Source organism: Acomys minous (assembly GCF_964271855.1).
Source record: "Acomys minous genome assembly, chromosome: 19".
Classification (NCBI taxonomy): domain Eukaryota; kingdom Metazoa; phylum Chordata; class Mammalia; order Rodentia; family Muridae; genus Acomys; species Acomys minous.
Window position 1 is genome coordinate 7,440,989 of NC_140499.1, and position 26,985 is coordinate 7,467,973.

General features: G+C 45.1%; 1 protein-coding gene and 1 long non-coding RNA gene across 5 annotated transcripts in view; one reads left to right on the forward strand and one right to left on the reverse strand.

The window, feature by feature from the left end:
- Positions 1-10,363: 10,363 nt before the first annotated feature.
- The window catches only part of FNDC3B (fibronectin type III domain containing 3B), a 289,830-nt gene continuing 273,208 nt past the window's right edge, over positions 10,364-26,985 (reverse strand). For all 4 annotated transcript variants that reach the window (XM_084769310.1, XM_084769307.1, XM_084769308.1 and 1 more), the window contains 3 exons: positions 21,895-22,061; positions 19,683-19,810; positions 10,364-13,848 (listed from right to left, as the gene is read on the reverse strand). In XM_084769310.1, coding sequence (XP_084625436.1) covers positions 13,537-13,848; positions 19,683-19,810; positions 21,895-22,061 — 607 coding nt within the window. In that variant the 3' untranslated portion in view covers positions 10,364-13,536. The remainder of the gene's footprint in view (positions 13,849-19,682; positions 19,811-21,894; positions 22,062-26,985) is intronic.
- LOC311590395 lies at positions 23,048-26,435 on the forward strand. Its single transcript, XR_014776862.1, has 2 exons — positions 23,048-25,662; positions 26,253-26,435. It is a non-coding gene; the product is annotated as an uncharacterized lncRNA (long non-coding RNA).

Here is a 26,985-nt window from a genome sequence, read left to right on the forward strand (position 1 = left end):
AAGAAACAAGCAGAACAGACACATCTTTGTTAAAGAAAGCTAGAGTTAAACACCACTGAAGAAGAAATTTGCAGGTACAAATGCTTTCAACTAAATACTCAAGTAATATTTAACAAAAACCATCTTTATGCCGTTTCTTCCAGAGGACAAGAGGACAGGATACTTCTCTGTCATAGTCTGCGCTATTCAATTCTAATGGAAGGCAAAAGCATTTTAAGAGAAAACAGAAGCCCAGTATCTCCCTTGCATATTACTGCTGAGGTCTTGGTTTTCAGCCAGTTGAATCCACCAAGGACAGCTGCAAGCAGGTGGCACCTGTCTGAAGGGATGCTAAGCTGGACTGAGGTTGACAGTGAACCAGTTTTAACCGAGAAACTCTGGGGTGGGTGTGGGAGTACCCACCTTGAATCCCAGCACTCTGAGGCAGAATCAAGGAGTTATTTGTGAGTTTGAGGTGTAAGTTGTGAGTCCCAGATCAGGTAGGGGTCCATAGTGAAACCCATATGAGGGGAGAGAGAGAAAGAGAGACAGAGGCAGGGGGGGCGGAGGGAGAGGGAGACCGTGATCATCTTAACAGACATTAGAAAGATAAAAAGAACTTTATCAACTTTATTACAGAACCTATCTTTGAAAAAACCTATGTATAACTTTAAATGTTTTAGTGAAATATTGATGATTAACCCTCATTATTAGAACAGGGACAGGGCTGTCTTCTCTCATGACATCTTTGGACATCAGTGTCTCAAAACGGCAGCAACATCAACAACAAAACCCCCCAAACACCAAAAATGCACAACTGGGCATGAAAAAGAGACTGTTCAGACTTGAGAGTGTAAATCATGCATTAGTTAAGTCCTCGGGCTGTGTCGTATCAGACACACGGGAGCTGGGAGGGGAGGGCCCCAGGAGGGCCCCCCCCCTCCACGAGCACATATGGGAGCTGGGAGGGCCTCCCCTCCTCCACGCACACACGATGTGAGTTGAAGTTTGGGTACTCTTTCCTAGACACCGCGGTAAGGGCTTTTCAGGCCCCAGCTCACGGTTGCCATGCGAGGAGCTATTATCATTTATCTCTGCCATTGTAATTAGGGTCTGGAAGTGGCCATGAGGCATTAATTAGGGCTCTAATTGTCAGCTGATATCATAAGTGAGCTTCATTGAACCGTGAGCATAATCAGCCAGAGAGCTCGCTGCCATTTACTCAAAACTGTGGGACTGGAGTTTTCATTTGGTCAGTGTCCCCAGATGGGCAAGGGAGCTAAGGACAAACTGCAGACTTTAAAGTAAGAGGAATAATCTAAAATAATCCCATCACCAGTCACAGGATAACAGAACACTACAACTCTCAAGTCGAATGAAGGCTGCAGGAATGGTCCCCTCCGAGCAGCAGTAATGACAAGACCCGCCCCTCTGCCATGACTGACCATGTGTGTAACCCTGGATGCTTGCCCTCTGCCGATCATGAGCCACCAATGGACTTGTGTCTGTCTCAGCTTCTATCGTTACTGTTTTCTGCAACACAACACATGCCTCGGCCTGATGGAGTGTCAAGTACATCTGAACTCACAGAGATCATCAGAGAGTCAACAACCTGCAAGTTTCAGTGGCATGCTAAGATAAAACTTTACTGTTTCCATACAAAAATCCCATTGTTTGTTTTCCATCTCACTGCTGCTTGCTGGCTTTCCTTGAAAAGATAGCACAAAAATGCTGTTTCTGAGAGGAACATTAACCAGCACCCCTTCCTTGTAGCCAACCGTCAGCGAAAGAGCGGTCAATAGGTTTCTGTGTCAAACGTCACTGCCAGACATGGCAGTGATCCATCACTTACCACCTCTGAGTGTCCAGTCTCAGGATTCCAGCTGCTGGCAACATTGCCAGGAAAGCAGCAGCAGGGTTGGTGTGGCCCTCTCTGCCCTAACCCATCTTCCCACGGAACAAAGAGCAGTGTGACTCTGTGCCTGGCCCTTCACTGTCACCCATTCTCCTAAAGCCTCCATTACAGAAGAAAATAGGAAAAAATAGGAAAATGCCTTTGGAGAAATGGAAGCAAGATCAAGAGTGGTCTCAACATAAGTGAAATTTATATGAAAAATAATGCATTATCCTAAGCTCCAGAATTCACATCGTGGTATTCTCTCCCCAGGAAAAGAAGAAATATCAGATGGTACAAATGTGAGGTTTACAATTGTATGGCACCCTGAGACCTGCTTTGTTGATGGTTGCCACATGTGTGCTTGTTATCTTGTAAACTGTGACATGGCTCTGCCAGCCCCTCTGCAAATCTACTATTATCTTCTATTATCTTAGGACCTGATACTGTCTTCTGGCATGCACAGGTACTCACACATGCGGCACATGGACACACAGACACACACCCATTGAGGAAAAAAAAACCAAAAAACAAAAAACCCCAAAAGGTGAGCCGCCAGGTCACACAGCTTTCATGTATCTCGGCTTGGGTTTTTTTTTTTTAAACAAAGTTATTCATTCATATTATTTTTACTTTCACGTATCATGTGTACTTGAGCATGTGTATATGTGTGTTCCATCAGTGCCGTTTGCCTTGGAGTCCAGAGGCAACAGGTAGTTGTGTGCTGCCTGACATGGGTGCTGGAGCCCAAGCTTAGATCAGTACACTCAGCCATCTCTCCAGCTGAGCTGGTTGGTACCCGCTGACCCATTTTGCCAGCCCTTGGGTATTTCTTCCCTGTTGGTATGAGGCTATTCTGCACGAATTTGCTCAAGCATATTCATGTTAGTTACTCTTCCTTATTGCGACAAGATACCAGACAAAGGCAATCTAAGAAAGAATGGTTTTATTTTACCTGAGGATTTGAGCCCAGTGTCAGGGAAGGTGTGGTGGGCGGAGCTAGAGGCAGCTGCTTATATTTTATCCGTACTAGTGACCATCCTTTCTCCTTCCCCCCTGTATTCCACCTGAGCTCTGAGCACATGCAATGGTGCTGCCCATATTCAGGCTAGGTCTGCCCTTCTTAGCTAAACCTCTCTTCAAATGCTATCCCATCCACCATGTCAAGAGGGCTGTGTCTCCTAAGTTATTTTAAATCCAGTCTGGATGACAGAAAAGAGTCGAACTCAAAATGATGCAAAGGAATGACTAAGTAATTTCACTGCTGCTGTGGATTCAAATCTCAGGATGGTCTGAACCTCCCCCCTCAACTGGGGGCACTTCCTCAGGGGTCTGCAATTAGATGCCATAAGCTGGGCTGAACCAGAGGTAGGAGTCACTGTGCACCCATATTTAGGCTGGGCTCCATCATGATGGCCTTAGGTATGCCAAAATTCCCATATGGCAGTTATGAGAGAGCAGTGTCCAACAAAAACCAGGTGGCAGACACATGGCATTTCATGACAGTCTTACAATCAAGAGATATTTCAGACACATTCTATTGGCCAAGGCCACCCACAATGAAGGGTAGGAGAATCTGACTCTGAGAGAGGGTGGGCGGGCCACATAGTACAGGATCCGATAGGAGATGTATCTTTGGAAAATACGAGCCGCAGTGACCTTGAGGAAATGACTTGTCAGGCTGGAGAGATGGCTTAGCTCTTCAAGGTTAGGATCACAACCCAAACACCTGGAGGAGATGACTTCTGTGGACTCAGTTTCCCTGTCTGTACAATGAGAATGACCAAGCTATAAAGGATGGCTATGACAAAGGAAATCATGCTCACAAGAGGCGTGGCCCCATAGGAACGCAACTAGCACCTTCATACCTGCTTGCTATGAACAGTTCTAGGTCTGAGACAGCCTGCTTTTGTTCCTACTGTGTAGGCATGGCATTCAAAATCATGTCAGGTCTGCTTGGAGTCTTCACATTGTATCCCTGACTCCCCTCCTGCATATCTTTCGTTTGTTTGTTTGTTTGTTTTTCCTGCTAATGTTAAACCTGTCACTAAGTCTTGGTCACTCACTCCATCCTGCTTGCCAGCCGCATCTTTGCTAAAGGCTATTGTCATGGCTGATTGGCATGTTGTCAAAGGCTGTATTGCCCTTTCAAAGATGGCGTTTCCTCTTCTAAAACCCTGTCCTCTCTCCCCAAGTCTCAAGCCTTCTGCTGTTCTGGGATGACTCAACAACTCATCCATTCCCCCCTTGGAAGAGCCAAGGCCCTTTAGGGGTGCAATTTCTCATCACTCTCTCCATTTTTGCTAAGCAGTCATTGTTTTCTTCTCATCTATTTCAACAGGACACTGACAGAGTCTTCTCCTGTATCTTCAGTGGCCTCCTCAAGAGTCTACCAATGCCTATTCATTTTGTGGTTTACTGAATAAAGACCAACCAATAACCAACCAACCAACCAACTACTGTATATTTCTTCTCTCACCTAGGGAACACCCAGGGGTTGAGTGTGGTGTGCCTGTGAAGGTATCTTCAAAGAGGTTTGGCTCAGAAAGGGAAGGCTTGCCTTGAATGTGGTAAACCCCACCCTGTAGGCAGGGGTGGGAGGGGCCCAAGTAGCATAGGAAGAGAAAAGGAGAAAGGCCAGGAGTGCTAGCATTCTTCCTTTGCTTCTCAGTCCACTGGGATGAGGGGCCTGGATCACACTCTCCTGCGGCCATGAACTCGACCATGCTAGACCAACCCTTGATCCTACCACAGCCCTTGAGACAAGTCCACAAGCGGGCAAGGTTGAAACTACAGTGTAAGTGATTCTATAATGAAGTCAGGGTCAGCTGAAGATGCAGATGCTTCATTCGTGCGTACATGGGGCAATTGAGAAGGTGCCCCAACACCTTAATTTCTGATATGGAGGTGCAGCCCCATGTAGTTCCAGGGTGTTTAACCACCAAGGGGCGTTCTGACCGTCAGGAGACAGAGCTTCTCCTTTTCTCGGTTATGTCTAACTTTGCTTCTATCTGGATGTATACAGAAAGCATACACTCCTGTGGTTTTATAGATCCACAAGGCATGTTTTTTTTTTCAGAGTGAACAGGTGTATTTATATATTTGTAAATATATGTATATAGACATCTGTATTAAATGTCTATATACAAACAGCAATTAATGTAAAGACTATGAATTTAAAAGAGATCAATGAGGGGTATATTAGCACATTTGGAGGGAGGAAAGCAAATGAAGAAATGATGTAATGATAATTATAATCTTTAAATTTAAAGTTTGATTTTAGTTTTTGTCTTGAGACAGAGTTTCTCTCTATAGCCTTGGCTGTCCTGGATTTGCTTTGTAGACCAGGCTGTCTGGGAACTCAGAGAGATCTCACAAGGCATGTTTTAATCACCCCCAAAGAAGCCATGTACCTGCTTAGCACCCACTCAGTTTGTATCCCCATTTAGCTCCTGGCAACCCATCTTTTTGTTTCTTGAGTTTCCCATTCTAAACATTTCATATGGATGAGATTACAAAATCTGTAGCTTTTTAATCCAGAGTCTTTTATTTAGCACACTGTTTTCAAGATTCAGTGGCACTGTAGCATGTTGGGTATTATGACTGATGAACCTTAGTCTTTTTGTCTATAAATGTATTTTGCATTTATAAATGATCTCGTCCGGAGATATTTGGGTGATAATGATGTGATTGATGCTTTTAAGATTTGTTCAATTATTTTCCAAAGCAATGGCTCTATTCGACACTCCCATTAACAAGGGATGAGGGTACCAGTGCACATTTTCATGAAATTATTGTCTTTTTGAATATTAGTATTCTGGAGCTTTAGCTTATATATGCTAATGTCTTTGATCCACTCTGAATTGATTCTTTTGTGTATGGTATAAGGTATGGATTGAGGTTCTTTTTCAAGGGGCTATCTGGTTGGCCCAACATCATTGAATGCTGTCCTTTCTTTTTGTCTCTTCTTGGCAACCTTACAAAAAGCAATTGAGTTTGATAAACCCTCCATTACACGGTTCATTTCCAGACTCCCGGCTCCATTCCAGGCACCTAAGTTTCTCTTCTTGTGACAGCACCAGGCTGTCCCCATTATTGTATCATGGTAGCAAGTTGTGGAACTAGCAAATGTCACTCTTCCAACTTCACTGGTCTTTTCCAAGATGCTTTTGGCTTCTTTGAGGTTCATGAACATCCAAAGGATTGTAAAAATAGGTTAGCGGTTTTCGATAAGCACCTGGCTTCCTCGAGGGGACTCTGTTTGGATCAGTTTGGAAAGCATCATCACAATTTTTAGGATTCTAGCTTCTGAACAAACATTTCCATACAGCTGTACTCTCTCCCCTCAGTTTTGGGTGCGTTGGTGAAGATATCTTACATTTCTTTTGCCACTATTGTAAATGCATTTATTTCCTTAGCTTCACATTTCTGTATGGCTTATTACTAGCCTGGAGAAAAGAAATTCTTGTCTATCAGTATCATTTTGAAACCCTTGCACAACTTGAGATGATGATGATGATGATGATAATTTTGGTACACTCCTTAAGATTTTTACATTCAAAATTATGTATACTGTCTCTGTATCCCTGCCTCTTCAGTCTGTGCCCTTTTCCTTTTTCTTTTCTTTTTATTGGTGATGCTATGGGTTGAACTCATGCGTGCTAACATGTGCTGTTTACTTCTTTTTGCTGTTTAATCACCTCCTTTAGAACACATGATTTTGAGTAGGAAGGAAGGGTATCCCTGACTTTTTTTGGGAGGGGGAGGGGCTTTCAGTTTTTCTTTTGTACCATGGTTGTTGTGGGTATCAGAGAGATTTTTTTTTAAACCAAGTTAAGTATAAAAGTCTTCTAGCTTGATAAATATTTGAAGTTTTGTCAAATTCTCTGTGCCTGTGGAGGTGACCATATTTTTAAAACAAATAATTCATTCTTATAATATGGCACAGCATTCCTTGGGAGATGTACAAAACCCATCTTCTTCCCTCTGAGACAGGGTTTCTCTGTGTTGTAGCCTTGGCTGTCCTGGACTCACTTTGTAGTCCAGGCTGGCCTCGAACTCACAGGGATCCGACCGCCTCTGCCTCCTGAGTGCTGGGATTAAAGGCGTGCACCACCACATCCAGCTCAAAAGCCATCTATTGACCCTGTGATGGCTGATCTTCTTGTCAAGCTGCTGGGACTTAGGATCCCTGTGGGCACATGTGGAAGGGGTCTCCAGAGAGCTTTTTAAAAAATTTTTAATTTTATTAATTTATTCACATTACAACTCAATTGTTATCCCATCACTTGTATCCTCCCTCCTGTTTTCACCCTATTCCCCTCCCCTAGGTCTATGACTGAGGGGGATTTCCTCCCCCACTATATGGTCACAGATTATTAAGTCTCATCTTGGTAGCCTGCCTATCCTTTCTTTGAGTGCCATCAGGCCTCCCCACCAAGGGGAGGTGGTCAAATTCGGAGCACCAGAGTTTATGTCAGAGTCAGTCCCCGCTCTCCACATAACTGTGGAGAATGTCCTGTCCATTGGCTAGATCAGAGTAGGGGTTCAATGTTTACTACTTTGTGTTAAGGCTTGCCCTGAATGTGGGCAGCACCAGGCCATGGGCCGGAGTCCCTGACTGCATGAAGGGGACAAAGCCAGCCGAGCACCAGCATCCACCTCTGCTTCCTGACTGCAGATGCAAAGTGACCTGCAGCTTCCTGCCTGCTGCCTTGCCTTCCCTGCTACTAGGGAATTCCTCATGCTGTGTGAGCTTAAATAAACCCTTCTTTCACTAGGCTGCTTTTGTTAGGAATTCCATCACAGTAATGAGAAATGTAACTAGTATAAGCAGTTGTTTTCAGTCAAATCTGAAATTACACTAAAAATACTAAAGAAAAAAAAATCCTTTTACTGAAAGACAAACAAAAAACAAACAAGCTCCCCAAATAATAAATACACCATGGCAAGGCAATATAGATTATGTTAGAAAACCGTATGGGCCATGTCAGTGCCATGTAAACTCTTCCTCATCAAATTAAATTCAAGTCAACCCCTTGTGCCTTCTATTACCTGGCCAGATACCAAGCCATGTGCTGCAGATAGCAGGAGACTCCATGCCCTGTGCACTCCTCTCCAGCGCTCAGTGCACCTGCAGCCTCCAGTGGCCATGGATCTCTGACCTTGCTGCCCACATCTCGAAGTCAACGTGTTGGCATTACAGCAATGCCTCTCTGCCTACTGCTAGCTACAGCTTTTAGTTTGCATAAGTCCCAAGGCAAGATATTCTGGAGGCTTGTTTAAAAGTGTCACTTACAGTCACACTGTGGGTGTCGGGGAAATAGGACAGGGTAGGAAAGTGAAAGTTGTATAAATCCATTTATAGCAAAGGCCAGAGCGCCAAGGATGGGCTTTGAGAAGAGGTACAGAGTGGGATCCCACAGGCCTTCTTTCTGCTGTAGTCACTTACAGGGCAGAGCATATGGCTGCAGAGGCTTCCAGGGGAGGCACACTGTGAGCAGCCGGGGGCAGGGGTGGGGTGGGGGAGAGGCCTTCATTTCTAAAGAGCTATCTCCCTACTGTTTAAGGTGGGGCATCCTACAGTCTTGAAGTAGCTGCCAGCAGCATTCTGGGGAAGTCTAAAGCACTCAGGCCCTAATCCCTCTGTGTGGCCATATATTCTGCATTGTTAGGTTTTTCTGGCACTAGAGTTCTGGTATTTCTGGACGCCAGTTAGACGGACGTCGTCTCCCTTGCCACCATTGTGATGAGGGCCTTGTGTCCCACTCTGAAAGAGTGCCTTCACTGCCTCTTCCTCTTTCTGGAGACTGAGATGTGCACCTGGAATGTCTTGGTCTGATCCTTGCTCTATTTTTTTTTTTTGAGGTCTTTAAATTTTCTTTCTCCCTCCTCGAAATTTAATTCCCAAGAACATTTTTCCTACTGTTTTTCAGTTTTTGTTGGTGTTCCTCTTCATTGTGTATCTTTATTTTCTCCTCTCCCTGGAGATAGTAGTTTCGTTTTTCAGTCTTCTCCCTAATTGGTTCTTTGAGTTGCTGTTTTTGGGTTTGCACATGCTACAAGCTTCTATTAACTATCAGGTTGTTCTTGATTAAGACAGAGAGCTAAGCAGGGTGTGGTGGTGCACACCTGTGTTCCCAGCACTCAGGGAGGCAGAGGCCAGCCTGGTGGTCTACAAAGCAAGTCCAGGACAGCCAAGGCTACACAGAGAATCCCTGTCTCAAGAAATCAAAACCAAACTAACCAACCACCCACCCCAGAGAACTAATAAAGCAGACACACCTGGCAGCTGAAATGAGGAAGGCTCCCAGTCTTAGCGCTTTGGGAATCACCTGGTGATGTTGGAAACCACTGGTGCTCCAGCAATGTCACTTTTTCACCTGTGATGGCAGAGGTAGGCTTCCCAGGCAATGGCGTCATGCAGGTAAGATTGAAAAGGCACAAGATCTCCCAGAGATGCTGTCACCCTCCTATATAGCTCTGCTCACCAGATGTCATCTTCCCTTGGAGCTCAGGATTTTTGACTCCAAGTTAGGGAGTTCCAAGTTTAGTGTCCTAGGACACACTTATCGGCTTGGTTGCTAAGGGTGAAGAAGGGGCAGTGTAAAGGGGTGGGGATACTATAGCTCTGGCAGCTTTTAACCCATTCTGTGCTTCACTCTCACTTCCGGGGGACATGCAGCCATCAGCTTTTCAGGCTTCAGAACTTTTCTGCATTGAGAATTCTCACTGATTTTTCCATTGGTGCTCACTTTCCCTCTACACTCCCCAGTCAGGTTTCCAAAATCCTAGCATCAATAACCTTTTTATCTATCTCCGTGTTCTTATGACTAAAAAGTGAAAAAAAAAAATCCTTTACTGTATTTCAGCTGTGTCAGGTCCATGTAAAATGTGATGCTTGTTCAACTTGTCAGTTTTTAGTCATGGCATACAAGGAAGGCAGGTTTGCGTTCCAGACAGCTTCTGTACTTGTACAGTCTCCCCACCCAGGACAGGGAGGATGGATTACCAGTGAAGCAACCCACCCAGGTCGTTGGCAGGAAACACTGGCCCCTGCTCAACCTACAGGTCTATGGTAGCCTCGTCTACCCCGCTGCCTTCTGAAGGAGAAAGACCCAGAGGAGGAAGGAGTTCAAAAGTGCCTGAGTTCATCATGGGATGGGAAGCAGCCAGTGATGGGTGGCAGAGCGATGCCTGCACTCCTGACTTCTGGCAGCACATAACATATCAAACTGAAAAATACACAATATACAGAGATGGACTAGAGGAGCCTGGGAGTGAGTTACTGTAGAACAGCAGGGATGAGGCTGAGGGAGGTGGTCCTGCAAGACGTCAACCAGCATGAGGCCAGTGCCAGCCAGCATCATGTCCTGTGCCACCTGCCTGTCCTCTCAAGACGCTCTACCTGGAACCTTCTGGGGCTGTTCAGTATTTCAAAGGAGCAACAATAAAAGTAATCCTATTCAAGGCTGAAAAACCCTACTGAAGTCAGAAAGAATTAAAACATTTATTGGGCATAAATATATTACATATACACTACAGATATAGTTAGGTATTACATATAGCATAGTATTTGCAAAATCTATACATTAAAATTGATATGGCAGTTTTAATACAATGTATATGAAATAATCTAAAATTTACAAGACAGAAAAACATATGATTATTATTTTTTCTCCTAAAGTTGAAAAGCTTGGAATGTATGTCCAACAGTGAGGTAAAACATTTTGTCTTTCAATTTAAAGAATTGTGCAAGGATAACATTCAAACACATTCTATTAGGGCACTTTTCAATTTTGACACAGATACTGAATGATTGTAGCCGAAGAAACAGGATTAGAAAATGTCAACATCTCAAGTTTGGTAAGAACAAGGCAGACAATATGCAAAATATCCTTTTAAAAAGTTCTCTTTCTAAACATTTTCTCTGAGGACAAAGGGCAGTGTGCTCCAGATGAGTGGTGTTTCTTGTGTCAGGGATGCATCTGACACCCAGAGAAGCATCAGAGCACCAGAAAGCCACTCACTCACGCCTACATATGGCAAAGGGCAGAGAGGGGGTTAATAGAACACTTTATTTTACTGTTCCTTTGTAATGGAAATACATAAGAGAGTTATATATTCATAGCACATATGCAGATTCGTGATAGAGGACAGTGCCATGTGGAGGACTAATGTCTCGACTGAAGAGATTATAACGAATACCAAATAATGCAGGGCAACAGAATGTAGTGCTGTCTGCTTGTGTGTCACACACTTCAACTGTCTGATGGTCATAGAGCTTGAAGTCTCCGGAAGACCAAACGTTTGAAGAGATTTTCACCTGAAATATTATTTCCTTGAAAACAATTCCACCAATTCAGAGAAATCTTTGCAGCGGCAGCGGCAGCAGCAGCAGCAGCAGCAGCAGTGCTGAAGTGTTTCAAAACAAGACTCTCCCCTCAAAGAGCGCTAAACATTATTCCACTGAATTTGCCCTCACCAGCTTACAACTGTCTCAGGGAATGCAGATGTGACGTCACGGTGAGTCAAACGACACACTTCGGTGAAAGGATGAGTTGCTGAAGGCCAGAGCTTTGGCAAAAATATATTTACCTTGATACCATCAGTTTACAAGTCTAATTACACTATTATAGTCAATAACAAAATACAGAACTCTCTAGTACTCGACTACATCAATATAGGCACACAATAATGCATTGATCTTAGCACTCTTCCAAGAGATGATTATGGTTTTCTGGGTACATGTAAACCTTTCAATCACTGATAATGGAATTTTTTTTGGCATTTAATGAGTTAGATGCTCTTATCTTTAAAAACACAAAATGTCAGAAGGCTAATACTACAGATGTTGCCAAGGAACAAAACTGACTTAAAATTACAAAAGTATAAAACACATGAAATATAACATGCTACGAGGGCAAATTAGTACATAAGTACATTTAAAATTTTTTACAATAAATAAAGATTGCACTGTAATTGGCATTTAAAGTACTGTATGCAGAATATAGTATAAATAAACCCAAAACAAAATAATGTTGGTTTCCCCATGACTTTGGTATGGGAATATTATAAGCCAGTACAGGGTACTTACTGCATCATAGACAACATAGACCAAGCACAAAAGAGCTATGATCAAGAAAAACCAAGGAGCAAAAATATACAAAAAAAAAAAAAAACCAAACCAGGAACAGGGGGATCGGCTGTGTCTGTTGCACCCTTTTGGAATACAGTTGCACCTCCAGCTCTTAGTGTCCCTGAGGTACTCGAACGTTGTGGACTTCATTGAGTGATCCAATGACTTTGGGTTAGAACTGATTATCTCCTGACTCTTGAGTGAACCTGGGAGGGGAACACCCCGCACTCCATTAGCACCGATGGAGCCAAGCTCGCAAAGCACTTACAGGTGTTGAATCCCCATTGGGTTTGATTTCTCATGCATGTGAAAACAGGCACAGAGAGGTTACAAAACAAGTGGGTGACAGATCTGGGGAGACAATCTAGTAGGCTCCTTGGCCCCCCAAAATCTTGTGCTTACAGCCAGTTACCACACCCTCTCTACACGCGGCCAGATCAAGTCCCCGGAGACAGAAGGACAGGTGTAGATGGTTCCCTTGTGGGCTTTCTCAGGAAGATTTGTATCTACTGCTACATTAGTACTATGGGCACTGAAATACACTATTGAACTTCATTCACACCACTGATACCCCAAAGAATAGCCAAGGGCAAATCTTTCAAAAACAAGGGCCAACATGTAAGAAGACAGCTCACAACTGTGAGGTACTCAACTGCCATGAGCTCTCATCACATAATTCCGGTCAAACGTAACAGAATATAATAACTCTAGTGATTAGATTAGAAGTAGTTATATACAAAGACAGACAGGCAAAGTTAAAGCAGCTTTTAAAGTAGCTGAACAAGGAAACAACTAACTATTGCACAATGCCCTCTTAAGGTTACTGCTATGGACCAACGTGGAGATCTACAATGCTCCATCATGTACAGGAGCATTTGGTTATGTGGCTTCTTAGACAGGAAACTCATAGTGTTAAAATCATAAGGGATACCGAGTAGTTACACACTTTAGATGAAGGTACACACTTTGACTTATGAGCTAAACACAGTTACATAAGCGAGTGACGACAGCATGGTCTCAGTGGCCGCCGCGGAAGGCGTGCACGTCCTCTGTGTTCTCATGTGGTAACACTCTGACAACACCGGAATCCCAGCCCTGAACTACACACACTGCGATTCTGTTTACAGATATACATGATCAAGAAGTGACTGTGAATATAAATTACTGAACGGTAACAAAAAGATCAAAGGCTTGCAAAAGACATCAGTGGAAACAGAAATAAAAGCATACTGGAAGGCTTGAAAAACGCAAGCTCACTGGGCACACTGGCTCTTGGTGCCTGTGCTTTCCTGCTGCGACCTTCTCCTCTTATTTATTCCTTTATTATTTTTTTTAAAAATCCAGTTTAACCTCTTCCTAGTTTTGCATCTCAAATAGGTGCAGCCAAGCACTGTTTCCCCTCGCTAAATCTGTAATGCAAGAGAAGTATATAAATCAAAGAACAAAACTGCTTAAAAAGGGAAGGATCTGAATAAATGTGTATTAAAATGCGTAGCATTCCACTCCTCCCTCTAGCCTGCTGGATTTACTTCATTAAGAAGTATTGTAATATAAAGGCAAATAAAACGGACAAGGTGGCGAAGCCGAGCACGATGAGGGCGGCGAACTGCTCATCCGTGGGCATCATGCCCTTCATTTTGGCATCGTCCATGCTCCCCATGTCCCCTGTCAGCATGACCTCACGTTGTTGTAGCACAAAAGCCACCGAGGGGCTGAACGCTCCACTGAGCTCCTGAGAGGTGTCCGCACAACGGCGACACGCGCACACGCGGAACCTGTAGTCTGTGTTGCTCTGGAGGCCTGAGATTTGGAAGGTGGCTTCTTCTCCCTTGTACACCTTTGAAAAAGAAAAAGGAGGTCATGGGTGAGTAACTGAGGACCCTGCGGCTGCCACAGGGACGACCAGCACACCTGGAGCCTTATGGACGTTGCTTCAAAGAAACCCAGAACAGCAGCACATTGTTGATATGAAACACCCTGTGAAGTGGATGCAGCTAATGTGTTAAGTAACTCAGAGACACAGAGCTAAATGTCTACAGTGCAGGCTGCCTGCTAGAAGAGGCCCAATACAAATAGGTCTATGGTTTCATCTCCAGGACAGATCAGTGTTTTAAAACTGAAGCAATAACCACTGATACTGGTATAAAACACAAAGTTTCTCATTAACTTAAAAAACAAAAACAAACAAACAAACAAACAAAAACCAACAACTGGCTATCAGGCATACCCAATCGTCTGACACTGTGACATCTTATCTAAGAAATTTATGCTTGAGAACCCTACAGTCAAGCTACAAAAAACAAAACAAAACAAAAAGCCACCCTCCGCCCCCAACTCTTACAATGTATTAAGAAAGTCTGTAAGCTGGTGCTGCACCTCACTCTTGGCTATCCTCAGTTCTGAACCACTGGTTCAATTCATCTGTCACTCACACACACACATGCAATATGGCCCTAGTTAAGACAGCCTACTCCACCCCAAGGTAAGCATCACTTTTGCAACTTGTTCTGCTTGTAGTTAAGTTCACACACACACACACACACACACACACACACACACACACACACACACACACAGAGAGAGAGAGAGAGAGAGAGAGAGAGAGAGACAGAGAGACAGACAGAGAGAGAGAGACACAGAGAGAGAGAGAGAGAGAGAGAGAGAGAGAGAGAGACAGAGACAGAGACAGAGACAGAGACAGAGACAGAGACAGACAGACAGACAGAGAAAGGGGGGGCAGGCAGACAGATGATTCTTTCTTTTCAATTTTCTTTTTCATGGACATTTGGAGGTTTGTACTAGGATGTCATGGACGTGTTTGTGCACACCTCTGAGGACCTTTCTTAGTGAGTGATGGGACATTTTTAAAATTGGGGCAGAGCCCAGCTCAGGTGGGGCAGGAGATCCTGAGTCCTATAAGAAAGCAGGCTGAGCAAGCCATGGGGAGCAAGCCAGTAAGCAGCACCCCTCCATGGCCTCTGCACCAGCTCCTGCCTCCAGATTCCAGCCCTGTTAAGAGTTCCTGTCCTGACTTCCTTTGATGATGAACAGCAGTACAAAAGTGTAAGCCAAATAAACCCTTTCCTCCCCAACTTGCTTTTTGGTCATGGTGTTTGGTTTCAGCAAAACCAAACCAAAGCAACAACAAAACATCCCCTAAGATCCTTACTATTACAGGGATCTGAAACCATCAGGAGCTGACAGGAGTCTGAAGGCAGCCGAGGAAGGTGGCTGTGTGGAGATGCATTCTTGTGGTACTGACTCTTAGAAAACTTCAAGTAATAATACATTCAACGTGTAAAAAAAGTTGTGGTTTGCATTAGATTTAACTACTACAGACAGGGTTAGGGGGTGGATAGCTGTAACTAAATCAGATAAGGAGAGGGTTTTCTAATGGTGATGTACAAAGGGACTTTAGCTGACTTTTCATGAGTGACCTTGTGTCTCTCTGATCTTCGCGAAGGACAATCACTTGCCACAGGGAACTTCAGGGGATCTGGCATATACCACGTGCAGTCATTAGCAGAAAGCTAGCTCACACTGGCTTCAGGTTCACAGCATGTCTGTGGCATCAACCCCAGCCGTTCTTAAGAGCTGCCAGGAAGTCACCAGGGCCTCAGGCTGTGCCTGCTCGGGGTGATTCCCCAAGGGGCTATGAGACTTCACACAGGTGGCACTGGCTGCTTGTGCCTCATGTCCCTTTGTCCTCATTCATTCTGACAGGAGCCCCATTATGGGCCTCTTCTCCTGCCTCAACTCAATTTAAGAGGTGGCGCTCCATTTAAGATTTTCTTATTGAAGTCACCAATCATAATATTGCAAAAATAAGTACACATGTGAAAGTATTTTTTTTAACAAGGTTATTTTTGTTCTTGATTTGGTGCTATGTTTTAAACTCATTTGAAATGTTTACTCCAAACAGGAGGACACAGAGTAATACTCAGACAACTGAAGATCTGAGTCTTATTCCTAGGAATAAGCCGCACAGCTGAAATCTCTTTTAGGGGAGGGGTGTGAGTGCAGTGCATGCTGGGTAGGGGAGGGGCACTGACTGCAGTGCATGCTGGGTTGCCACAGGCTTGCTTCAATACCTTTGCCTATGTTGTTTCTCCTTCATGGTATAGCCATACACTTCCCTATCATGACTGGGTGGATGTGACTGTGTGGATGTGAGGTACACTGTAGCAATCTGAGTTGCCAGGCTGGGCAAAATAAATTAATTCTCTTAAATCCTAGGACCATGGGAGGCAGATCTGCTCTCAAGACATCCTGCAGCTCAGGTAGGAACATGCGAACCTGCAGGCATCGCCTGTGGAGGGAGCAGCAGTGGGTGAACACTGTGCCACTAAGTAGGCGAGGCCCAGCTAGGGTGCTGCGCATTCCCACCTCTTTCCACTCAACAGGCCTAGCAACCGTGGTGACTAATGAGGCACCTCCACAATGCAGAGCTACGAAGGGTGTAGGGTCCCATGTCTGCATTCCAGGAACTCGAAGACAAATTCAGTTCATATGAAAGTCTACGTAGAAGCTTATGCAAGAATTTTTCTTCATGAGACACTAAAAAGGAACTATGAACTTGAAAATTAGTAAAATACACAACAGTTTTGAAAGATTTCTATTTGGCTCTATTTTATTTTTGTTTTGGATTTGAAACATGGTAAGTGATTAAGGCAGCTTCACAGTTATGTGTTCCAAATCATTGAGAAATATGTTGGCTCTAGAATTTGCCTTAAAATGGCCTAGCCAACAGAAGACCCTTCCTCACAATGCCTTTTGTGATATGCTGAAGGATCACTATTTATGCCAGTTCTGTGTTCTGAAGACGACACAAGATAAACACACATTTATAGAGATGTGCTGACTAATTCCCGATGGGCCCCAAAGAGTCCAGGCTGGGCTGAAGGCTTTCTAACTGCAATTAATCTGAGCAACAATTATCAATAGAAAATGTTTTCTTGTAATTTGTCAAGGCTATTCTTGTCTTCAATGTTTATTTCAATACTGTTTGGTAAAGATTACTGATGTCTGAACAAAGATCTTGAATTAATTCTGCTTCATTATTTTTTGTGCTTTGTAAAAAACAAAAACAAGCTCCACGTATATAGAAAAGCATTCAGCCTTTCAAGAATGTTCTGCAGTAACGTCATTTGAAAAAAAACGAAGGCTCTTGAGAAAGTTTGATCTTGTCACGGTCATCAAGTGGCAGAAAAGACAGATATATACACACACTGAATGCAGAGAGAGGAGTTAGGAAAGGCATGGCACCTTGCTAATCAATGCTTGTGTAATTATCAAAACAGGCTGCTTGTTCCACACCATAATGACAACAAACCTAAGTCAGAGCTTCAGGAAAGGCACTGGACTCACCTGCCAGTGGAATCGACGTCACTGTTCTTCCCATGGCAAGGAAACTCAGCCCTGAGCGTGTAAATTACCCAGCCACCTGGCAACTGCCTTCTCCACACAGTGCTTCTAACGAAGCACGGACTGAGTGCCGAACCGCGTGCCAGTCCCAGGAAAAAAAAACCGAATGATCACCCAGGTGCCACCATTAGTGGATCCCGTGAGCAGCGCTGAGACGGAGGGCTGTGCAGTGCAGCGCGGGTTCCTGGCTCTGCGGCGGCTGCTATGCAGCAGCCATTACTTCCCATTTGCTCTGGCTTTGCTGTTACCAATTCAAGCCTGCTGCCTGTCATCCTACACATAATAAAAATGACCTTCCTTCGTTCCCTATCTCACGGTGTCAGGACAAGGGAGGGCAATACTCAAAACATCACATTCAAGTTAATGCTTACTGATTAGAGAAAGGAAAGGGGGAGAGAGTGAAAAACCAACATAAATACCCCAAACCCAGCACAGACTGTCCCTTATCGGCGGTGTCATCTGTGGCTTCTCATGCGTTACTACTGCCCTCACCCATTTCTTGGTAAATGTGGGAAATATGTGGACATCTCTATTTATGAAGCCTGTCCTAAAATGCTCTGTTCTTGATAATAAACGACTGTCTATAGCCATTTATGGTAAGAAAAATGTTCTTTACCAAATTTATGACTGAACATTATATCAGTACTTAGAACTTATATCCATGGGTCTAAATACATAGCACGGAACAGTGGGTTCAAAAAGGCCAATCTGATAAAAATCTAAAATGCTGCATAGATCATCTTTATTTTGACAATGGGGGACGTGTGCAGAAACTGAGCACACAGTGCTTTCTCCATGAAGCTGCACTCACTGCGCTGTGAGAGGCACAGCGTTTTTCCAAGAACAGTTAGAAATGCATGGTTTTAGAAGCACAGCAACGGCCATGTGATGACTATCCTGTTGTTAATATCAGGAGAAAGCGAGCCATTTCCTAGCACCCTCGAAACCATGCGGAATGGGATGAGGCTTCTGACTAAAGCCAGTCAGGGAGACCTCTTTTCTGCTAAGCCGCACAGCGGCACGTGTGAAGTGACTAACTTCTCGAGGGCAGCAGATTAGCGACAGGAGAGGGAAGGCCCGTGCCTGTCCCCTTGTGAGGAGAATGGCAGAGGCTTTGGTGGCGTCACCTGCTCACAGGAATCAATACTGCAGATGCCAGACCTAAGATAAAACTTTCCCAAGACTTGCTTAAAACAATCCAGTCATTATCTGATGCTCTTACTAATAAAGTGTATCAAAACGCCCAATAACTTCCTGGATATTTTATGCACCTTTTGTTTACAGGCATTTAAAAAATTATTACACGAAACACGAGCAAGAAATTTGGGTAAAACTGAGTCATACTTTCTTCCCTTGTATTTGAAGACTTGAAGGCTAAAACAGAATCTTTTACAAACAATGCCAGCATTTCCTAGGACAGGTGACATTGCTCAGCACCCCTACGAGTTCAATACAAATGGATTATGAAGAGTGTCAAGCGAAGGCGGTCTCGCTTTCCTAATGGAATAAACAGTCTTTGGTCCCAATCTCACCAAGCAGGTGCTATGCTCCAGGGGATGTCACAGAAACCCCACGGTCTCTGAATCCATTACTGCCAGTGGCCCGATGAGGGGTTACTCCGGAAGAAATTAAGGATCAAGAGGTATGAAAATGGTTAAAACCAAATTCGTTATCTGGTGATGCAAGGACCGTATCTTCCCTTGAGTAGGTTTAGCTGTGATCTATCTGACACAGTGGCTAGCCCATGTCCCCGGGGGCCTGACTCCCCAGATAACCATCTCAAACCAGAATCTGCACTCTAACAGGCTCCCAGGTGACAGATAGGTATATTAAAGGATGACCAAAAGTAACCAGGAGCTTCTGAGCCACAGGCCTGAAGGGTCGCCGGTCACCTCGCTTATCCTCCCATTGTCACTTCTGTGACAAAGGCAGAGAGGACACAGGCCTTGGTGACTAGGTTAAGATGCCTTCCTCTCTGGGGTCACTTCCGTTTTCAGTCACACAAAGACTGCTAAGTGCAGATTATACACCACCTGAAAGGCTTCACAAGCTTATGCTTGGGGACTGAAAAGCTAGGAAGAATACCAGCAGACAGGAAATGAAATGCAAATGATACAAGCTGGTGTCAGGCTGTGTCAACCACCATCCTAGCAAATACATAGCTCACTGCATCACATATGGCTTTGCTCCGGGCAGGAAGCCAGCCAGATGCCAGAGAGCTGCACATGTGCAGACACTGGTCCTTACCTGCTTGTACTCAGATTCTCTTCCGACCAAGACCTGCAGAATGTAGTTCACAGGGTCGCCTTTCATCGGTGGTACTGTGTCCCACAAGATTTCACACGCATTTCCTTCTAACTGTGTCACTCGAGGTGCTGCAACACAAAACCACACACCCACGCTCAGAATGCAAAGTCTCAACTCAGCAATCTTTATTCTAACACTGTTAGGGAGACCCAGAGAGAGTGTGGTCATGCTTAAGTCCCCCTGAGAGGGAACTTTATTTACCCAGCTTCCTGCTAACCCTGCTCAGTAACCCTCAAGAAAAGGAAGTTATCCTAGTACCAGAAATCCCACTCACGACACATCTTCTCACTAGCTCACTAATGAATAGGTGGCCTGGGTCACAGCTTGCCCATCTATCTGTCCACCCACCCACCCACCCATCCATCCACCCACCCACCCATCCATCCACCCACCTATCCATCCATCCACCACCTGCCAATCCATCCATCCATCTATCCATCCACCCATCCTCTGTCTATCTTTTATGGCTGTTGATCACCTTCTACAAGGTTTAGGGCACTTTCCATGTGGTAGGTACTTAAGGGGTGTGGAAATAAAGATCAAGTCTGTTTCTAAGGACGCTAAAGCTTAGGTAAAGGAAGGGGTCTGCCCACAGTATGGGGTGGGCACAGGGAAGGAGGCATAGGTACTTCCAAGCAAAGACCTGAAGAAACTGAAGGAAGAAATTGAAGAAACTGAAGGAAGAAACACAGGAGGCATAGGTACTTCCAAGCAAAGACCCAAACAACAGGCAGCACTGAGGGGATTAACAGTGCTATTCTATGCTTATATCTTACTTCCCCTATCTGTTGTATTTATCATTCATATTTAAAGCTAATTTATATTAGTCTGCAGTAAGGTACTTAGAACCAAGTCCCTCCAGTGTATGTGTGTATGTGTGTGTGTGTGTGTGTGTGTGTGTGTGTGTGTGTGTGTGTGTGTGTGTATGTGTGTGTGTGTGTGTGTATGTGTGTGTGTGTGTATATGTGTGTGTGTGTGTGTATGTGTGTGTGTGTGTGTGTGTATGTGTGTGTGTGTATGTGCTGGAGATGGAACTTGTGCTAGTGCTAGGCAAGTATCCTGCCAGTGAGCTGCATCCCTGGCCCGTAAGATGCTATGCATTTTAAGAAGGATTTTCTCATATCTTATGTCCTATTTACAGCCTAGCTCAAGGCCTCTTACATTTCCATTTTATAACGAGAATGTCCATTTCCACTCTCCCAATCCACTTCGACTTTAATTTCTAATCATATGCCATTATTTATTTAAAGGCAGTCATTTCTACTTGCCATTCTGTGAGATATGACATTATTTCAGAAAATCAAAAACTTAAAAAAAAAAAAAAACAAGAGCCGCCTATACTGGAACTACTGGGCTAAAACTACAAGCAACTTATGGGAAATTAAATAATCTTACTGGACTAAGCAGATCTCCAGCTGAGGCATCAATTTCCTGAAGCTAAGCGCCAGAGGAAGAGCCTGGTCATGTGGGGTTCAAGGACACGAGGGCAAAGCTCCATATAGACTTAAGGCTGGTAGCGCCTGCCTTGAGTAGAAATGGCTTTCATGACTCCTTTCCTAAAGTGTAGAACACTTGCTAGGCACCCCACAAAATAAGCCATAGCACACTCACGTTCTGTCTTTCTTAAAGCCTGGAGATAATGCTGCACCCAAGGCCTGGCCATTTATTGTTGAAATGGCCCAGCACCACATGCATAAAGGCACATACCATACAGAGAAACAGCTAAGTGGGGCAGGGGAGTTGGGTGAAGGCACGTGCCGGGAAGTAGCCCTGGAAACTGCTGCATCATACCTGGTGGATCCTAGTGACCCCCCCCCCCCACCCACCCAAGGGCCAGGAGGCCAAGTGCAAGCTCTGGCTCCTGTCACTATCAGTCCTGAAATGCATGTCTGCCCCTCACTCATAACTCTGTGACTGGAGACATGGCAGGCTTGGAGGGCTGGCCCGGCAAGATTAGTCTATCTATCCTGCTTGCTGCTGTGAGTTTCCAACAGCGCCCTCCATGGGGGTGGGGGTGGGGGTGGGGGGAGGGTGTGTGCCCACACAGGGAAATGCCGTCGGAGCCAGAATCATCGCTATGTACAAGCGTTCCACTTGTACATTCCCGGCATCTTCCCCCTCGCAGGATGGCACAGCGGGGTCTGCTACGCACCTTTGAGAGGGGGAGGGACACTTTTGGTTGTGCTGAAGGTGTAAGTCTCTGAGAAAGGCCCCTCCCCTGCCTCACTCGCCGCCTGGATTCTGAAGGAGTAGCAGGTGAACTCGGTCAGTCTCTGGACCTTGTAGGTGTGGCTGGGTCCTCTGTAGATTGAAATGAACCTACACAGAGAAAGGAACAGAAGCCATTAGCCACTGAGTGATGCCATCACCAGCCATCTCCTGGTCATGAACTGTGATGCGGACTCCTGGAAAGCTCCGGCTGACTGACGAATGCTTCTGGCGATCGGAAGCAACCGGCTGCTATGTGACGGCTGTCTACTGTTCAAGGAATATTTATACGAAAGAAAACACACAGTGAAGCGCATGCAAAGAGCAGAATGAAGTTTCAGACACACTAGTTTTCATGTTTTTACTAAAAGAAACAGAATTTTCAAAGTGTCATTACGGCCAGTGGTAACTCGCCTTCTGTTATGTATCTGGCAATGGAGTTACTGTTCAGTGGGCACTGATTGCCCAAATCACAGAAATTTAGGAAATCCTTTAAATGCTGCTCTTTATTTATACATGACCTCACAAAGCCCTTTCCTAAGTTAGCAAAAAGGCATCTGTGATTATGCATGTTTGAGAAAATACATAAAAAGACAAAAAGTACCAGGTTGAAAATTAACTGTGAGGTAATTCAAATAAGAGGGGGAAAAAGGCAGTTTTGACTGGCAGATCTGGGGTTCTTTTTACCATTTGGTTCAACATTCTTTAATATTGCTTTACTAGTTAAAATATTTTAAAACTTTAATTTATTATTTGTGTGTGGCCTCATGTGTATGGGGGTGTACACAGACACCAAAGGACAATTTGGCAGTGTTGGTTCTTAAGTCTCCCTCCGTGTGTGTAGGCTCAGCCAGTTTGTCTACCCACAGAGCCGTCCTTCTGACGCTTAACAGTCTTATGAGACATAATTACATAAAGCATGAAGTAAAAAATAATGCCTTGTACTTTAGGTATTTTCTCAGCTTATCTCAAAAACCCCCTTCACCCCAGTGAAACTGGAGTACCTAGAGCTGCAAATACACTTTTATCATTTAATAACGATTAGCTTGAAAACAATGTACTTTCCTGCAAGTTTTTCAGTATTTAAACCTCATTTGACCAAACACATGGTCCTGGTCCACACAGGCCATGCCTGGGTACTCAAGCCTACAGTTGCTCCAGCATCTGAGCAGAAGCCCTGTCTTCAGAAACTACTGGAAGGTGGTCAGTGACAGAATCCACAGTCAAATTGTCCGAGTGGTGTTGGTTTGGTCCAGAAACGGGGAATTCCTGCATTTACTTAGCAGTCACTCTTGACCGTCTGCTGTGCGCTGGGAGGCTCTGTGGATTTGGAGGTGAACCAGGCTCACCCCGAGGGTGCACTGGCCCTGTGTGAGCGTAGGGAGTTCTGGAGGGCAGCTACAGCTTAGCTGTGTGGAACAATCCTGGATGTGGGGTGGGGTGGCTTATGGGCAGTGAAATACGGATAGACTGATTGAACAACTGGACGAGAAAACAAAGTCAGTCAACACCACTCTCCAACACCCAGGCACCCATCAGCCTCTGTAACTGAGTCCCTAAGCTCTGCAGCTCCACTTACTGTTCTTGGTGTTTGCTTCAGGAGCGAGCGCCTCATACCGAAGGCTGAACACCGTTCATTTCAAGGAAAGCCAGAGTCCAGGCTGAAACCCACAAATAACCATGGCAACCTGCTTAGCATGCTCCACACATTACTGCCTTAATGAAGACTCCCAGCTAATGTAGAGGCAAGTGGCTACTTATTAACTCAACTCACCTGGGCTAAACTGGCCAGCGGGAGTAATTGCCCTTAATTGTGTCACAGCTTAAGAAGTGACACGGTTAAATCTCCATCACCTCCATCACTGGGGCCAGCAAGCTCAGTTTGTTTCCAGCCCTCCCTGCTCCAAGGACAGTATTTCCCTTAGACGATCAGTTTTGATACATAGCTGTGCCAATGTTTAACTAGCGGTGCTCAAAGCCACTAAGACATTCACTGAAGCAAATTCAGGCATCTGATTTCATATAACGATCCAAACTGAGTGAGTAGCACACACAACGTCTCAAACACATCAAAACGTGCTGTTTCTAGCCTATTTGGTCCCTTGTGTTTCTTGTATTGCTCGTGTAACCAGCATATTTAACTGTTCTCCAACTTATAAGAAAGCAAGACAGAATGGCTAATAGTGACGACAAGGTGACAAATGTGTTGTTAACGCATCTATTTACTTAGGTTCTGAGACAGTGTAGGGGAAATGACTGCAGACTGAGGAGGGTTTGGAGCCTGGAGTGTCGCAGGTATGACATCGATGCATCTTGCTTGCAGTGATGGCACACTCAGGGAGCCACAAGAGGTCAGTTTGGGACGCCAGCCTTGCTGAGAGGGCGAGTTGGGTTCTGGCAGCCTACAAGTCCCAGTGGAGGAGAGCAGAGAATGTCAGAAAAGCAGCCAGCTCTTCCTTCTTCCAAACTCCAAAACCGACACGCTTCTGGTCAGCCCTGCTTAGCACCACTGCCTACTCTGACAGCAATACACCTCGATTAGCTTGTTTCAGTGAGCGCCATCGCTGCTTTGTCTCATCTTCATCCCCACAAAATGGTAAAGGGTTCTCCTCCTCAGTTTTAAAATGTATATGGGAATGGCTGAACCAGACAGCAACTAGCGCCCAGTAGCTAGTGCCCATGCCACACACTGAACCAGTTACAGAGCGGCTGGTGCCGGAGGCAGATGCCTGACACAGCCCAGGCTTGCTCCGCAGTGAAGTGGGGGATGGCCCAGGGTTTGAGGCAAAACAGACAAACATTAACAGCATTGGGATCAACTGAGGAAGCAGATGTACCCTGTCCTATAGGGACGTGAATCATAAGAGAGACAAACAGATCCAAGGTCAGGAGGCATGGCTAATGAAGCAGGGCGGGGCAGCCAATGCCTTCTGAGGACTCTTCTGCTTAACCTCACTAGGGAGGTATGGCCACATGGGGCCACGTGGTTTTATTTCTTCATACCTCTAGGACTTAGGCACCTGAGAAGATCCAGTTAGTACAGGCTGAGGCAAGAACTGCTCCTGTGCACTATGAAACGCCTGCGTGTCCTGCAGCATCTCTGAGCCCCTGGCTTCTCACCTGCACCAGGTAAGGCCTGAACTTACAGAGCTCCTGTAAGGTCTAAGTGGGTTATGGAAGGCGTTATGCTAGTAGCAACTGTGTGCACACGAATACACATACCACCTACGTGTGCCAGGGGCTGAGGTTGGTGCTCTCTGCTCCTGTCCTCCTGGCTCTTTGGAGCAGGTCACCTCACTGACCCAGAGCTCGTCATTATAGCTAGATGGGCTAAGACGACAGGGGCTTAGTTCTGTTATTTTGAGTCATTTTCTTCTACTGCTGGGACCAAACCTGGGGCCTTCACCACGGAGGTAAAGAGATTTAGAAATGGCTGTTTTACCTCCTAAGAGACCACTTTGTCACTGCGGGCAGCCACAGAATGACTTCCCTTTCTCTGAGTGGAAAGCTGGCTATGTGGGCAGAGAGGAGACTGCAGGCCAGGACACTGTGCTAGCCTCAGACGTGACCGTGGGGCTTCATCGGCGACGCTGTACCTCTCCTCGTGTGCAGGTCTTCTAGAGAACGTGGGCAGGGGCACTGTAACACTGTGGTAGCATTAAACTTGAGCAGCCACATCGAATGACAGTGCCTGACACACATGGGGTCTTGGGTAAGTGGCTCGCTCAGATCCTGAGTGTCTTTCCTGAAACACAGCCGACATGGGTGGACTTATGGTTGCCAGGGTTCCAATGACCTAAAGATGGCTCATCTCTCTGTGCTTAGGGCAATGACACACCTCTGTAATGGTATACTGATGGATGCATGTCCTCGCTATCCAAACTCAAGGATATACGACAGTGAGAGCAAACCCAACAGCAAGCTAGGCTTCCTTGTGGCCTGCCAACTGTAGCCATTGTGGTGGGCTGAAAATGGGGGGCGGGCGGGGGGAGGCTATGGAAGTCAGGAGGGAGGACTTGGGGGATCTCTACACCTTCTCAATTTTACAGGGAACCTAAAACAGTTCTAAAAATAAAGACTACAAAAAAGCACTCTGAGAAAGTTCTCCATTTCTGTGAATATAAACTACCTTTGCTTGTTCTTTTTGTCATAGTCCCTTAGGGACTCAGGGTGGGAGAATGGCAGTTCTGAGAGCACAGAGACATGGAGAAACCATAGCCGAGTACAAAACTGGTGATCTTCAGTGCGGAGGCAGACAAGGTCAAGTTCCAGCCCATCCTAACAATCGTGACTCCTCGACAGGGTTCTTATGCGACCTCAATGGCAGAAACAAGTAAAGTCTGATGGAAACACGCTGTGAGGACAGTGTCAGGACGGCCCAGGGAGAGCTGCCACCCTCATCGCAGTATTTTAGACTTTAACACTCACCGTGAAAGGTGATGTGTTTGCTGCTGATAGAATAAATTTAGCCATATTACACACTGATGTGCTCTTTGACTTTAAATCATTGGTGGGCAAAAGAAAATGATACAGAAATAATTTAGTTTTAAATATTTTCTTAAAACAGTTTTCTTTTGAAAGAATTTTTTCTGAATAACTTAGATCTTAAAGTCTTAGTGGGAAACAAGACAATGTTAGAGGTTTGTTCTTAGCCCTGCTGCACCACAGCTCATGGATATTAACGACTCGACATGACGAACCTGCTGGCCTAACGTGGCCTGCGGTTCACAAAAGGCTTCGAGTGGTCCCTTCAAAACAGGTTTCACAATACCGTAAGTCAACAGCTGTTCACAGATCCAGTACAGCTGTATTTATTAGCATTATATCATCACCTGCCCCCCAGGCTTCATGGAAGGAGGGAGGGCGGCAGGGAGTGTGTGTGTGTGTGTGTGTGTGTGTGTGTGTGTGTGTGTGTGTGTGTGTGTGTGTGTGTGTGTGTGTGTGTGTGTGTGTGTTCGTTCCTATGACACTCAAGTGGTGTTTGGAGATAGAAGATATTAAAAACATGAACAGTAAATGCCCCCGCTGTGGCAGG